The following is a 15450-nucleotide window of genomic DNA, read 5'->3' as shown; positions in this document are numbered from 1 at the left end:
GCTCTCGACAACCTCTATCCATCTGAGCAGCCTGATTGATATTGTTCAATTTTCTTTTTATTTCATGCAAGCAGAAATTACAAGACTAAGCTATGGTAGTAAGCAATCGCATAATAAGCGTCTGCGTGGGCATCATGCATGTACATTGTATCCTCGACCTTGACACAGTCGGGTTGGATCCATCATAGAACTAAAACCATGTCACAGCTCGTATTATGAGCCTTAATCGTCCACAGTCCCAAAATAGGTGACCAAGATGAGTTCTCATAATCAAATATTTCTCAATCTGAAATGCAGATCTGGGCCGGAGTCTGCCTCTCATTGTTGGAACAACAACAATGTTTGTCCAAACAAGTTGGTATGATCCTTCTCAAAGACCTCTGGAGTGCCATCGACGTTGATCATGTTGGTTGATGCCTTGGTGGTCAAGCCGTACAGGTTTACATTGGAGGAACACTCAATATCGACCATGTTCTCCTGGCACGACTCTGTGTCAAGACATGTCTGGATGTAATTGTCAAAGAAGCTGTAAAGGCCTCCTCCATACATGTACACGTCAGTCGAGTCAACAATGCGAAGTCCCCATGTCTTCTTGCACGAGTCGGTGGTGCAATCGGCAAATGTGGGATCTGAAAACGCGGCATTCGGAGTGAACCCTCCCGCAAGCGCATTGGGACTAGCCTGCATATAAGCAGTTTCAGTCTGGATGGCTCCCAGGAAGACATTCTGAGCATTCGCAAACTGATAATTGTACAGTTGGCTGTGCTCTGAGGAAGTGCCATACAACCAGGTTGGGCCTTGGCTTTCCACCAGCAGTCCGCGGCCGTTGAAGATATCGGTCTGATTGTGCGTGGCGATGTCGAGCTCGTGATCAGCAACCCAAAACCAGACGTTCTCGAGATATGCGGTGGCTTGCTGGGTAATATGCATCATCAAGAATGAGCCGGCGCATTCAGGCTTGAATTGAAAGGATCCTGTCACGTTGGCCTGGCAAGTGTTCTGTTGCAATTGAGTTCCTGCAGTGCCACCAATTCTGAAGTGAGCATCCCACATGCCACAAGATCCTTGGGACTCTTCAGCAACGTTCCACTCCATCATGATGGCACCTGGGAGAGCTCCCATCGTCTCGAAAATCAGATCTGAGATCTCCACAGACCCTGTATCGCCGGGAGATCCCACCTGGAGGACTGGTTTAGGGTGATTGACATCCGTAAATGCCGAGCCTTTTGCCATGATCAGAGGCCAAATCTCTCCGGTGATCTTGATATTTTTGGGAATCTGCAGGGTATCCGTCACCACGTAGGCACCATGGTCAAAGTAGACGATTTGGTCTGGAGTTGCGCTATCCAAGATCTTCTGCAGGGTTGCAGTGTCATCAGTAAGTCCGTCGCCCTTGGCTCCTTGCGACTTGACACTGATAAATGATGAGGCGGGTATGTTCTCATACTGCGGCTTTGAGCGTTCGAACACGACGTTGCCATTCATGAGGGCTGCAGGCAAAGTGGGATTGGTAAGTCCTTGTTGCACTCGTGACGATTGCAGTGCTACTGGAGAAGCCGAACAAACTCCCGATGCTGCAGTGGCACCCAAAGAGGTCGAAGGAGAGTTACCCAGTGTAGTAGCATTAGATGATGCAGTAGGAGCAGCGCTGGCACTGGAGACTGGCAAAGGCGATACCGTCACAGTTGTGGTCAACATCGAGACATTGGCGGTTGGAGAGGTGGTCACCGTGGTTGTCGTTGTGGTCGTGGTCGTGGCACAGTCTGAAGCAGCCGCGCTTGCTGCAGCTTGAGGTTCTCGCTTGACAGGCTGATTTCCCGAGGCAGGGTGGTAATAGTCGCCTTGACCCCATGAGCCAACGACGCTTCCTCCAGCAAGGATCTGGTCAACGCCATTTGCACCAACAATCGCGTTTTGCACGGTACTGAAGTCCACATTCTGCAATGCCAAAGTGCCAGCACTGACGGGTTGGCTCGTCACATTGTAAGATGTCTTGATACCAATCGGGGTGTTTGCCATGACACTGTCCAGCACCACCACAGAGCCGACAGTCTGATTGACCCCGTTCGACAAAGTGGACATGTCGATTCCGACGTCGCAGTTGTTGATGCTTAGAGATTTGAATGTCCAGAGCCAGTTCCAGTTCATGAAGACTGCAGTATTGCAACTATTGAAAGTCATGTTGCGAGAGGTAAACTGCTGGTTGCCGAGGAACGCACCATAGTTTCCGCCATTGAAGACGAGGTCGCTCATGAAGCCGCCAGATCCATTGTCCATGAATATCCCCTGCTGCTTGTTTGTCGGACTCTTTGGGGCCATATTGAAAACAATGTTTTGAAGACTGGTGGCCTGCGCAACTTGCCAATGGATTCCCGCACCCATGTTCTCTGGCATTTGCGCTATGTCAATGACAAAATTACGGATCTGTCGGTAGAAGTTGTTTTGGTTGGTATACCACTGCGCCCCATTGCCTCCAGGAATGTATGGATCCGTATCAAGAACAGCTAGACCTTGGAAGTTGGCAGTGGCCATGATGGTTGGAATGTTCAACGCGTCACCCACGAACTGTGTGTAATAGTACTGAATGATCGGTGCAGAGACTGCATATTTGCCAGGAGGAAAGTAGACGATCGCAGGGAGAGTGGTAGAACTATCGCAGCCCAACCCACATCGAGACCCATCAGCAACAGCGTTGTTGATGGCCGTAGTATCATCCGTCACGCCGTCACCTACAGGCAGTCAGCATCAGAACAGAAAGGGGGGTAAGGATTCGCATCACATACCGACTGCCCCATAGTCCTTCACGCTGCGAAAGACCTTGTAATTTGGATCAGAACCAAACGCGACAGTTCCCTGTCGTTGAATTTGCGCTAGCCAGTAAGAAGAAGTTTGTTGCCGTGGCTCCAGGGATTGTTCCTGGGGTCGCGGCATTGCCAAACCAAGCCACGGCAGAAGAAAGAAAAAGCAGAAGATCAGCATTTTAGAGACCTGATGAAATCGCTTCAGGGTGCTTGTCGGAGAGCTTTCTAGGCCAGGAAAATGTATGATTGCAAAGGTAAACTGAAGAAGTCTTAAAAGGTAGGGCGACCAGCACCCGAAGAACAGTCTTGGACAGGGATGGTGTTCGATGATGGAGTTGAACAAGGTGGTGTTTCCAAGAGCAAGGTTTTGAAAGGTGCCGGCGCTGAAGTGAGACTTCTATCCAAAAAACGCGACTGCCGTGGCGGAACAAACAATAACAACAGGCACTTATTGAAGTGGAATAGGCAGTGACGAGTGACCGCCTATAGTCAGCAGACAGTCAGTCGCGGTGGCAGGTGCAGCAGAGGATATCGTCGGCGACACCACGTGCAAGGGCGGTCAAGAGGTATTGTGCTGTACTTGCAGAACACGGTGACAGGGCCAGAGGAAAACGAGTGGAATGGTGACAGTGTCCAGCTGCTTCTGAAGAAAACGAACGAACAAAAGAATGAATGAGTGACAGGCACAAGGAAGGGCTTGAACAGGGAACAAGTAGAGGATCAGTAGACAAGGCTAGAGTCGACAATGAGGAGTATTAAATGAATGATGCAGCCAACTTGTATCCGGTATAGCCAGCCAGACTTGCACGGCATTTCTTCTCGTGCTGTCTTGTGCCAATTTCAACCTGCGTTTCCACATTCACACCCACCGTTTCCTGGTGCATCAAAGGAAGAACAAAGAAGGTTGGTCAGTGTCTCTAAGGACTCACTTTCAGTCTCAACTCCTTGGTTCTCCGTTTCTTGTCCTTTGCGCCGGTCCATCGGCAAGACAGCTGCGTGGGCGAGCCACCAAGTCAGAGCTGGCGTCAGTCCTGATTCGACTAATATAGGGACCATAATGGCTCCTTAATCCGCAATCGAGACCCCCTGTCCTCTCGTCAATTCTTGCGCCACGGACCATGGCCAAAGTGTGGAAGGAGGAAAGAAGCGAAAAGAGACGGGCGAGGTTGGAATCTTGACCAAGTTGACGAACATTGGCGTCTGTTGCACAGCCGATTGGCTCGCGTGGGACGCGATGAAACACCCCGAAACTCCTGGTGTTTGACAGCAAACCGATGCGGGTGTTCGGTCTACAGGCCTCGTGGCTACTCATCATCACCTCATTTCACGAGGTTACAATCTGTTGGCAGAATCAAGATCTCGTCCAACGCATCTCGACCAGGATTGGGCCTGCTAGTTGATGTTTAGGTACACATATACGGAGTTCGTGAGATAGGTCATACACCATTGTCACGCTGCAACCCCATTTGACCTGGTCATCTCCCGCCGTATCACGCGTTGCAAACGAATCAATGCCTCTTCCAGGACATCAACATCCTCCCATGCATAACATAGACGGAGATGTGTTTGAAACCTGTTTCCTTCATTTTGTTCGTCGCCCTCCACTTTGCATTTCTCGCCAGCGCAAATCACCAGATTCTCATACGCCAGCGCAAGTTGAGAGACTCTGGACGAGTCCAATGGTCGGGGCAAGATTAGCCAAATGAAGTATCCACCTGCAACATCGTTGTCCACCTGAGGCATGGTCACTCCGAGTGGGAACAAGTGTCTCCTGACTGCAGTCATCATGGTATGAAAGCGACGCGCATATGCGGGCTGCAGTTCTCGAAATATGTGGTTTTGCAGAGTACCTGTTGACAGCATCTTGTAGATGAACGATGCAACCAGGTGTGAAGGTGCGCCGCCAGATCGACTTGATCCAGTCTGCGACACGCCATAGGTCAGTTTTTCACTGCTTTCAGCCCATCCTGTCCGGCAGCCTGGTGCTACGATCTTACTGAAGCTTCCGTTGCTAACAGCGTTGCCAAAGAGATCCAGAGGTCCACCATCAAGCTCTCGGTCTATGTCTACGATTCTCGGGAGCAGGGCCGTGTCCATGGGTGATGGCTTTGCACCCGGGTCAGAGGGCCATTGAAGCATATCGTAGACATCGTCTGTCACAATCAATGCATCGTATTTCCGGGCAAGTCTGACCAGGCCTTGACGATGCCGCAGGCTCATTATACGGCCTGAGGGATTGGAGAATGTTGGCACGGCATAGATGATGTGCTTGTAAATCTTTCGCCACGGCTTGGGAGCCTTCAGTCGAGGGTGGGTGTTGGTCATTGCTTCCGCCAGCATATCGCTCTGGTGCAGGCTTCGCTCCAAATAGCTCAAATCGATTCCCTCGTCATCCTCGGGGACAGCTCGCAAGCGACCGTCAAAACCTGCATCATTGAATATTCGACAGGCCAAGAAGTACGTAGGAGCGACCATCCATATGTTTCGAGTGTAGAGCGGATCAGTAAAGGTCTGCAAGATGCACGCAAGATTTTGGCTGGCACCCCCAGTGATGCATATCCGCTCGGTTGGTATTGGCTTGCTAGGCCTATAGAAATCGGTCAACCACCTCGCAATTTCCTCTCTGAGGGGTTTGTAACCTTCGTCCGGTCCATAGAATAATACATCCTTATTTCGCGGGTCGGTGAGAATGTCCTCGGACGCTTTGTTGAGTTCTTGGGGCGGTAGCAGTCCTGGATTTGGCCAGCCTTTAAACAGGTTGATCTGTCTCGAGGGCAAGAGTCGACTTTCATCATCACGAGTTGTAGTCGCAGCCAGTCGACGTGTCATGATGAGCTGCGGTGCTTGATACCCTGTAAACACTGTCTTTGATCTCGTTTCTGGTCAAAGGACGACCTGCCTATCCCCACGAGAAATGGAGAACAAGCGCGGTGCACAATGTCCAGTAGCCCCTAAAGTCTACGTAAGGTGGCGAAGTCTGGGCTGGTAATGCAGCTGACTCAGAGTGTCCAGGATTGTGAGAGGGGGGCCAGCATAAAGTATTGTTAGGTGTACAACGCTTTGCTCAACAACTGTTAGAACAGTGCCTGCTGGGAGGACTGCAATTCCCTGCCGTTAAGCCCAACCAACATTTTCGAATAGTAGAATAGGACGGAGTAGAGAGTCATCACCTACTCGTGCCTCCAGATACTAGTACCTGACGGATAAAAGTATCGCCTTGTGCGAGCGTTACGGTTAGCGCACGTTAAGCAGCGGGAAGGAAGATCAAACGCTGCACTTAATGATCCCCAGACCATGCCAGAGCCTATTGTATCTTGAAATTCACCAGACCTACTCCAGCGACACCCCTGGGCACAACAAGCCACCCTCACTACCCATGTCTAGCGACTGTCTTCTTCCATAACGACGTCAGGGTGGATTGTTTGTTGGTCAAGATGTCACTCGTCCCCCGTGGGTGGGTGATGCTCACCATATCAATAGCGTGTGGAGTGCCAGAACCATGGCACACCACGACTCGTGGTTTTGGAATGCCTGATTCCCGAAACCTCTCCCCCTGCGCCTCACCCTAGAATGCATGCGTCGAATAGGCATGGCAGCTTTTTATGGAGGCTCGACAATGCTTGAATTCGCTTATCCTGTTATGCAGGGAGTTCTCATGCGGCCACCAGAAGCGCTGCGAATCGCAAAGCCTCCCAGACGCGAATTCGCAGCGTCATCTTGCAGCCCAGTCTAAACTGAGGCGAGCTTTCATTTTCTACCCGATCCTGGTTGACCAATCTTCCCTTGCATTCCTGATTCATTGTGTGACCCTCTAGATGCTGGTGACACTGCATGAGTGCAGTTCGAGGGCAAAAACATGACGGAAGCCGACACAACTCGCAATTCACAACGTCCTTCATACTGACTGTACAGGACCTGACTTTCCAAGACACTGTTTGTACAGCAGGGCACAATGGCGAAACGAATCTCTTCCATATTCTCCCTTTCACTCACACGAGACGACAAGGTCAACGAGTCAGCACATATTCATGCTTCCCAACATATCGGGTCTGAATCACCTGTTCACTCGGTCGAGGGAGGCCCCAATAAGCTGCACAAGCACCATCTCGCTGCCCCCTCCGAGCTCAGTATCGAAGATGGCCTCTCACCCCTTGCTCCTCCTCCCCTTGTCTCAGATGAGGGGGTTTTCAGACCTCCGAGCAGCCATCGAAGTGGACCAGACAGCAGGCTTGGTAGCAGAGCAAGCAGCCCTGCCAGTCTAAATCTTGTACAGAGTCGGGAGGAGAGCCGGAGCCGACCTCAGACGCCAGTCTTTCCGGCTCCGCCAGGCGCGTCTGTGACCAACAGCCCTAGTCAAGCATTCACACCAACATCTGGGAAGATCAAGAAAAAGAGCTGGGCGCTTACAAAGCCTGGAGGACAGAATCATGATGAAGAGTATGCGCAGGCTTGGATCGCGGGATTGCGAGAGTTAGTTCCGTATGATCTAGCGGCCTTGCTACGAGGAGACAAGGTAGAACAACGAATCTTCCATTGTTTGAAGTGTTTACTGATGGCCCTCCAGGTATCTGAAATCTGGAACGATCAAGGCGATACCTTGGTCTATCTCTACCCTCCTTCGTCGAAGAAAGGTCCATGTTTCAAATTTCATTCGTCACTCCTTATGGATTCGAGAACACTTCTCAATCTGCGATTTGCGTCTCCGACATCTCCGGTTGAAAATGACGATGACCTGCAAAAGCTCCAAGTCGCGCTCGCAGAACTGACCACCGCCTCGCAGGGCACTCGACCGCCATCACAAGCAAGCTCAACTGCCTCGAGACCATCCTTGAACTTTTCAGTGCCCAACATTAATACTTCTTTCAACGACCAAAAGCACGTCTACCTCCCTCTAGGTTTCGACAGAGATCTGTCACATCCGGGAACAGAACCACAAGGAAATGACCTAGAACTGGTTGTTCTGTACCGTAACTTCTTCGCATTCCTTACTGGCGGTGCTTTAGTCGCTACTCCGAGGCAAGTAACTCTGTTTTCGATAATGATGGGAATCAGTACCATCCTAAAGAGATTCTCATTCACAAATTCAGATGGTTCAACATTCGGCGAAGTGCCAACTTCAAGCTTTGCACGATATTGTGACGAGCTGAGACTGGGAGATGTACGTACAAGCAGAGAAAAGACGATCGAGGCTATCGTGCTGGGAGAGCAATTCAGATCGTGGACACTGTACAACGAAGGCTTCACCCATGCAGTTGGCAAGTTGGCTGATATCAAGGCCATCAAAAGCCCTAAATACGAAAAGATATCTCCTATTACCGTCAACCGTCTGGAACGTGCACAATTGGAGCTCGAGCAGAAGCTAGTCAACCTCACCGGAAAGCTGAACGACTTTGACTTTCCGTCGATGTTTGCGGGTATCGCAAATTCTCAGTCGTCTACCGAGGCTAAAATGGTGCGTTTCAAGGAATGGAAAGTGGCCTTTCTCGATTTTCGAAAGTTTACCCTGTCTTACTACCGCCGTCAATATGGTTCTTGGCCACCAAAGGCGTCCTCCAAGAAGAACAACTTCGAAGAGAGTGGCTTGAACAGAGTCCTTCTGAAGGAGCTATACAAGGATTTCATTGACTTGTATGACATTCTTGTCGACCAGACAAGCCTAACGACCAGGACTGTTGATATGCCTCCCATGGCTGACGACGCTGAGACTAGTGATCTCAACGAGTCAATTCAACATGCGATCAGGCGTGTCGAGAGTGAATATGACCGGGCTACGCCACCTGTCGTTCCTCCCATGCCCTTCGACACTCCTCTCCTACCACAGTTCTCCCACAGCTTCAATCGCAGACATGTCGTTGTGTCGGACAAAACAGCTTTGCAAAGCAAGAAATTGCGAGAAAACGAGGTTAATGAAGTCTTGTTGGGATCATACAATCGGACCTCCATAAATGCAAGTTCATTCGTTCAAGAATTCTTCAGCTATGAGCGCCGTCTGGGCCACGGAAAGGTTCTCGAACAAATCGTTGACGCCCGATGTGGACAATGGCTCTTTTTGTATGCTGTCCTCCAGGCACTTCCATTAATGGTTGTGGACGCGCGAGATCTACAATACACTGATGGTGTTGAATACTTTGTGTGCATTGCCCCTCGAGGAGGCAGGCCATGGATGAAGGATGACCAATCAACTTCGAGGTCATGGTACAATGTCGCTAGTGGCGGTGGTATTGTGAGCCTACCCGCCGATCAGATCGACCACAGTGTTGAAGGAGTTTACCGACGAAGTCATTGCTGGACAGCAGCAACAGAATGGATACCTGCGAAAGGCGATGATGGTCAGCATGTGTACCCGGGTCAGGTACCTAGCATCAAGTCACAAGCATGGAATGGTCAAATTGCTGCTCCTCAATACCGAAACCCGCAAGACTCACCATATATATCTCCGCACGCGTCACCACTGCTGAAGCCAGCCTCATCTGCATCCTCTGATGTTCGAAGAATCAGTCGTGATAGGAGTTCGATCAGCGGCCTTGGATTAGAGCCAATTGATGCGTCAGCTTCTCATCAGTCAACCTCACGCCCAGCCTCGATGTTGAGCCAAACGATCAAATTTGAGGCAGATCCAAACATGACGTTTGATGCTATCTTGGGCACGAGCGATGAGCAACAAAAGCCAAAAGGCAAGAAGGGAAGGAAATCAGTTCCAAGTCTCAAGTGATGATTTGTTATTTTTTTGGGCATAGCGAGGTCAAGTTGGCATAATCGGTGTCTACGGTGCTATTGCATTGGTATGTAATTGTGAACTGGTGGTGACTTGAAATCCAAAAAAAGGACATCTCAGGCATCAGGATAGCATTCAGTGGAGCAAAATGCTTCAGTAGGGACGTTTCATAGTCTCTCTCTTGTCAGAGAACACAATCAAGACATGGTTCATGCAATTGATTGAATAAGGAGAACTTGCAACCTTGAGGAGACTCGGGATATGGATGACGTCAATCCCAAAAGCGGAGACTGATGTTAGAGGGAGTTTCTGTTAATATTATTTATTCCCTGAGGTGATGTTCTTCCGTTGCCTTTGCCAATTCCTTGCTCACATTATTCCGACGATCTGAATGAGATATACCGCATACTAGTGTTTATGACAAAATGAGTCCACAAGACGATGGCACCACAGATGAGCCTGTCAACAGGGAACCTCCAGCGGAGCAACTAGTACAAAGGTAAGTAGGCTAGGCAATGAAAGGAAAGGCAGAGGATCAGGACACTCGGAGAAGGCTGATGATGGAGTGGTTGATCGATCGATCGATTGATTGATGATTTCTTGTAAAAAGCTTCCTCACGCCTTCGAAAAGCCACGACGCGTCGGGAGAACCCGAAGCATACGACCGCAACCATGGACCAATACAGCACATCGATGCTTCGACGCACAAGGTGACCATCAGGTCTGAACAGTCGAATTTGATGAAGTCGAGTGACGTTCCGCCCGAAGGCATCGACGTGACTTTAAGCATGGACGACCTTAGACGAAGATTCGCCCAACATACAGTCACATGCGCGTTGCAATGTGCCGGGAATCGACGACACGAGGTGAGGAGCAGGGTGAAGGAGGTCACCGGGGTGGATTGGGGGGATGGTGCTGTGTAAGTAAAATCCGTCATGTCAATCTGGGACACTCGAAATCCAAGCCCGAATCCCGATCTTCGAATCCGATTTACTGACAAAAACTCGTCACGCAAATGCAGCATGAATGCAGCTTGGACGGGACCCCTTTTACGTGACATTCTCATCGACCAAGGACTGAATGTGAAAAGTGACCTAAAGTACCATGACGGGTTACATGTCCAGATGGAGTGTAATGCCACAAAGGTACAGGATGACGAGTGGTACGGATCCAGTGTGCCACTGGGCATGGTCATGGATCCTGAGAGAGAGGTTGTTCTTGCTCTGGATGTAAGTTGGACGACTTCCTTTTTTTTCCTCTTCTGTGTTATTGTACAGCCAGATATCTCCCCTTTCATGATGGCGAGAGGACCACCTCGACTGACTTGATGAACTTTTGTGTTTTTGACACACAAAGATGAACGGTTCACCCCTTCCCGCGCGCCACGGCGCACCAGTCCGAGCAATCATCCCCGGAGTCATCGGAGCCCGCAGTGTCAAATGGCTGGACACGATAGTCATTTCTGCACAAGAATCGCAAAACCACTATCAACAGCACGACTACAAGGTGTTACCTCCCGAAGCCACGTCTCCAGAGAAAGCAGAGGACTTGGGAGTCTGGGACAAGACTCCGGCGATGCAAGATAACCCGATCAACTCTGTCGTCGCCCTACCCTCCCACGACGGGGACGAGCTGAGACGAGACGGCAACGGTCGTGTACGTATAGCCGGGTACGCTATCCCTCAGGGTAAAGGGGGTCCCGTGGAGAGGGTACAGGTCAGTATCGACCGTGGCGAGACTTGGAAGGACGCCACCGTCCTGGACGACGGAGACGAAAACACCACACATCCCGCAAATAAGGGCAAGGAAAGAGGGAAATTCAGTTGGGTGTTGTGGGAGGTTGAGATTGAGATTGATACCACCACCGCCACCACCACCACCACCACCAAGGCAACCAACGACACGATAGATATCTGGAGTAAAGCTACTGATCGTGCTGGAAATACGATGGATGAGGAAAATCCAAAAGGCAATTGGAATCTCCGGGGGGTCGGGTATAACGCCGTCCAGGGTCGGATAAATATCAAAATCGTCTGAGTGATACCGTGTTCAATATGAGGGAAGCAAACTTGTCTGCCTGCACGAGATGTATATGACGAGTGTATGATTTATTTTACTTGCCTACCCAAGGTACCTACCTACCCACTTACCTACCTTAGGCAATTATTCTGGTAATGACACGATGGGATGAGAATGAGCATGCCGTACAGTATGTCCGAGACGAACAAATTGCAACTGCTGTTCCCATTTGTAATCATTTGCTCATACATTGCAACAATTTCAATTAGTCCTATCAAACTGCGTTCGATCCAGTCGTAAAGAAGTGACATGTTGCATCTTCCAACTTCCCACCTTCACCGCCGTCGAGTTCCGCACCACCCGAGCACCATAAGACTCGACCGCACCGACTTGAACGTACGCCGATCCTACCGGGACGACAAACTCGGTCTCGAACCCCATCTTCTCGACTTGTCCGATCGACCGCATGATCGAGGTGTTGCTGGTCCCGACGACGTAGATCTCCCAACTCGTCACGTCGGTGGCGCCATTCCAGCTCACGTAACCTCTCCAGACCGAACTTCCCGCGCAGTGCGTCAGGGTATCGTTGGCTTCGGCGGCGAGGACGACGAGGCTAGGGTCGTCTGCTGCGGGGGTGGCATGCCATTCCTGTTTGGACACGCGATAACTCGACACGAGATCACCGTACCCGAATGCAGCGGACCAGACGACCTCACCCTGGGAAGTTTTCGCCGAGCTGGGCGGGGCGTACTCGGCGACCCTGGCTGTCGCACCGTACCCTAATAACCCGTTGCCACTGGGGAGCTCTTGGTATGAGCCTTGTGACCACGACCCGATGGTGTCTTGGGGGTCGGTGAAGTTGTTGATCAGCGTTGGTGGGGAGTCTCGAGTGGGAGGGAGATTGACCTGTAGCTTGAGACCCGTGCTAGGTCGCAGGTCGTTCGGAGAGGTGAACTCGTCGTTATTGTTCCCGAACCACGTGAGGAACGCAGAAGCCTGGTTGATGGAGGAAAAGCGGGCATCGTGTTGCCAGGACTAGGAGTGGAGCAAATAAGTGTCTGAAGACATACATGCGCGAAGGGAACAGTAGCTGTGAGGTGAAGGGCAAATAAACAAAAACATACAAACGAAGCACCTTCTGGCAGCTTCCCGAAGTCTCCACCGTCAAGACCATTGATTTCCCAGATGATTTTGCCGTCAGTGTCAACTAGATAGGTAGACCAGGTGTGGCGCGAATTGATCAGGTAGTGGCCACCATCGATGAGCTGAATAGAGTTCACGTGAAAGGCGTCAAACGGTACACTTGCGTTGACGCCGGCACCGTTAAGAGGGTAGTGTGTACTGTTAAGTGGTAGGTGTCTGAGAGGACTCCATTCGAACAATACCTCGCCCGTGGTTATGTTGACTTCAAAGACGAGCGAATCCAGTGCCCATCCATTCCTCGGACCACCTATGCTGGACAGGTCGAAGGGGGTTGTATTATACGCCGTGAAAAGCATCGTGTCCCGTGAGGTGATCAGAGCCTCGTGAACATCCACAGCACATCTTGCCGTCGCGCCGGGGGGAAGAGTGATGTCGAGATTCGGGCACACGGTGTGTGTGACTTGATAACTTTTATCGAGGACAACAATTTCGCCGTAGCCGTGTCCGACTGCCAGAGAAGTGCCGGCAGTGCCTTCGCCTGACCAGTAGACCAGGACTGGTTCGTCGTTGAATGTCTGGACACGTAGGTCAGCATTGTGTTGCTCCGGTCCGTTCCAAACCAAGTCGCCTTTGTCAGTCATGACGATGAGGACTTGTTCTTTCGCGCCAGGAGTGCTGGAACCGTCGAACGGGGTAAAGAACAGGAGACCGGGGCTCAAATTCTTGCCAGTGGTGTTGATCTGGAGCATTGGAGGTGTGGCATTGGACGATCTGTAAGTTTGCCATGGCCAGATGGTACTGTCGGTGCCGTTGTTGGCGATCTGGAAAGAATTGGCTGAGCAGAGTGTCTGATTAGACCAGTCGTGGTGACCGAGAGCGCGTACTACAAAGGAGAGGTGTAACAGATAGAGCGTCAGCAGGAGAGACAAGTACATCTTGAATGGTACTTGGGGCGTAGTATTGGTAAGTCAGTGTCATTGAGATTGAATTCAGGAGAACAAAAAAGGAACCAAAGAGGGTTTTTTGAGACGAGCTTCTGGGGGAATTTTGCAAACAGACTCACACTCTCCTGATATATGAAGCCACCATTTTTATTAAATTGTCATGGTAACCGTACTTCCAGTTGATATTGAAGATCCAGGTTCAATAGTTCACCGTCACAAGCATGTGGTGTTCAGCCACGGTGTAACAGCCTGACACATTATTGCGTCGTGCAGAGAATTGACGCGTATACACCTGCAAATCTTGCCTAGCAGCCATGTGAGAGTATTGTTGAGAGATTGACCTCCATCTCAATCATGTTGAGATGTGGCCTAGCTCTCCCAAGGCTAAGGTGTTTGGTTCACAACAGAACTGTTTGCGAGATTCTCATCTTTCAACATGCAACAAATCACTTACACGTCAAATCTGCACACTGGCGTTTGAAAACATTCATGGCTTGTGGCATATCACCATATAAGCTGCTGATGGCATGACGGCGAAGAAAGTGAGGTGGACTGGTGGTAGATCCCTCTACATAGGTAGTAGATGATGATTCTCGACAAGGCTGAGCAGCTCCCCACACAAGGCTGAACTACTGCAGGTGTCACTGAAGATGAAATCAACTGATGAACAACTCTTCGACATCCTTCAACATCCCGAGGCTTGACAGTGCTTTCGACACGAAGTTGTACTCAATCTCAGCCTCTACTTAATCGCCTTGGTGAATTCGCGCGCGTCAGCTGTGCCTCAGGAAATAACGATCACCACACGGAGTGCAACAACCCACCACAGGATACATTTCCGATCTCAGAGCCATAACTCGCACCTTGAGCGCGCTCGTCTCTCGCACTCAAGCAACCATGTCGCGCTCTCCATCTCCGCCAGCGAAAGCCTCAATTGATCGTCAGACCACGACTCCGTTCCTCCTCAATTTCTGCTATAAATCGTCTGGCTTTCATAATCTGACCGACTTCCCACTACCGACGCCCTCGAACCCGCGCCCTGCCCTACCTCCACATCTACAGATATATACCTGGATGAGCTGTACTTTACGAGAATTGGCGCAGCTGTTGACACAAACGCTGCCTCATATCTTACCCGACCCGAGCATTGGAACTCGGTTGAGCTTTAGACTAGTCTACCCCGATGTTCATGCGAGCCGAGGAGGTGGAGGCAGGCTGGAGAGCGACGGAAGGGGTCGATATCTGAGTAAGGAGATAGGGAGCATCGTCATATCGGCATCCAAGGACTCGAATGGCGACGGAGCGCCCAATATGGATGGCGATGAACTCGACAAGACGCTCGAAGACGCCCGTTTTGTGATTGGGGACTTTATCGACTGTGCAGTCTTTCCTCCACTCAGCGACGGCTCGGTCGTGAGCCGTAACAGTGTCAGCAGCAGAGGGGGCACGAGAGAAAATGGTTATGGTCGTGTACGAGGAGGTGGATATGGGATAGGAAGCAGAGCCAACTACAACGGCCATGGGCCTAGAAGCGACTTTGGTGGCCCTGGAACCATGCCTAGTGGCGAGTGGAGACGAGGCGAGCGACTCCCAGACTCTGGTGGTTTCCGCGGAGGGAGAGGGGGCAGAAGAGGATACTGAACAAGCTCGAACAGAGAGGCGCACAGCACAGAAATACGAGGTACTTTCGTGAAGAAAAAACACATGATGTGGACATTATAAATCGGGTCTCAACCTTATACGCGCTGACATCTCAGACGAAGGCTCCGCATTGATGGTACCTTCCAGTCGTTGTGGTTATTTGTGACATTATCCTCTTTCGAAAGTG

General features: G+C 50.7%; 6 protein-coding genes across 7 annotated transcripts; 3 read left to right on the top strand and 3 right to left on the bottom strand.

Annotated features, from left to right (window-relative positions):
* Positions 1 to 98: 98 nt before the first annotated feature.
* Positions 99 to 2931, bottom strand: PV06_07960 (uncharacterized protein; the record flags this gene model as incomplete). Its single annotated transcript, XM_016409249.1, has 2 exons — positions 99 to 2729; positions 2784 to 2931. 2 exons carry the CDS (start codon positions 2929 to 2931, stop codon positions 319 to 321), a joined length of 2559 nt encoding a protein of 852 aa, XP_016261003.1. The 3' UTR covers positions 99 to 318.
* Positions 2932 to 4250: 1319 nt separating this feature from the next.
* Positions 4251 to 5630, bottom strand: PV06_07959 (uncharacterized protein; the record flags this gene model as incomplete). Its single annotated transcript, XM_016409248.1, has 1 exon — positions 4251 to 5630. One exon carries the CDS (start codon positions 5628 to 5630, stop codon positions 4251 to 4253), a length of 1380 nt encoding a protein of 459 aa, XP_016261002.1.
* Positions 5631 to 6753: 1123 nt separating this feature from the next.
* Positions 6754 to 9513, top strand: PV06_07958 (uncharacterized protein; the record flags this gene model as incomplete). Its single annotated transcript, XM_016409247.1, has 2 exons — positions 6754 to 7314; positions 7366 to 9513. 2 exons carry the CDS (start codon positions 6754 to 6756, stop codon positions 9511 to 9513), a joined length of 2709 nt encoding a protein of 902 aa, XP_016261001.1.
* Positions 9514 to 9875: 362 nt separating this feature from the next.
* Positions 9876 to 11762, top strand: PV06_07957. Of its 2 annotated transcripts, XM_016409245.1 has the most exons (4): positions 9876 to 10015; positions 10127 to 10435; positions 10538 to 10745; positions 10873 to 11762. In XM_016409245.1, exons 1-4 carry the CDS (start codon positions 9942 to 9944, stop codon positions 11551 to 11553), a joined length of 1272 nt encoding a protein of 423 aa, XP_016260999.1. In that variant the 5' UTR covers positions 9876 to 9941; the 3' UTR covers positions 11554 to 11762. The 2 variants fall into 2 exon arrangements, with proteins under 2 accessions (XP_016260999.1, XP_016261000.1); XM_016409246.1 differs by having other exon boundaries at positions 9876 to 10435.
* A 34-nt stretch (positions 11763 to 11796) lies between these two features.
* On the bottom strand, positions 11797 to 13613 carry PV06_07956 (uncharacterized protein; the record flags this gene model as incomplete). The annotated part of the gene is made up of 2 exons (XM_016409244.1): positions 11797 to 12570; positions 12660 to 13613. The coding sequence occupies 2 exons, from the start codon at positions 13611 to 13613 to the stop codon at positions 11797 to 11799; spliced, it is 1728 nt and encodes a 575-aa protein (XP_016260998.1).
* A 906-nt stretch (positions 13614 to 14519) lies between these two features.
* On the top strand, positions 14520 to 15263 carry PV06_07955 (uncharacterized protein; the record flags this gene model as incomplete). Its single annotated transcript, XM_016409243.1, has 1 exon — positions 14520 to 15263. The coding sequence occupies one exon, from the start codon at positions 14520 to 14522 to the stop codon at positions 15261 to 15263; it is 744 nt and encodes a 247-aa protein (XP_016260997.1).
* Between the last annotated feature and the right edge of the window lie 187 nt (positions 15264 to 15450).

The sequence above is a fragment of the Exophiala oligosperma genome (assembly GCF_000835515.1).
Source record: "Exophiala oligosperma strain CBS 72588 unplaced genomic scaffold supercont1.7, whole genome shotgun sequence".
Taxonomy (NCBI): Eukaryota; Fungi; Ascomycota; class Eurotiomycetes; order Chaetothyriales; family Herpotrichiellaceae; genus Exophiala; species Exophiala oligosperma.
The sequence above is the reverse complement of the archived record's forward strand: the minus strand, read 5'-3'. Positions and strand labels throughout refer to the sequence as shown.

Coding starts and splice junctions, on each gene's coding strand:
- PV06_07957 (XM_016409245.1), top strand. CDS start 9,942: ATGAGTCCACAAGACGATGGCACCACAGATGAGCCTGTCAACAGGGAA. Junction 10,436..10,537: donor GATTGGGGGGATGGTGCTGT/GTAAGTAAAATC, acceptor ACGCAAATGCAG/CATGAATGCAGCTTGGACGG. Junction 10,746..10,872: donor AGGTTGTTCTTGCTCTGGAT/GTAAGTTGGACG, acceptor TGACACACAAAG/ATGAACGGTTCACCCCTTCC.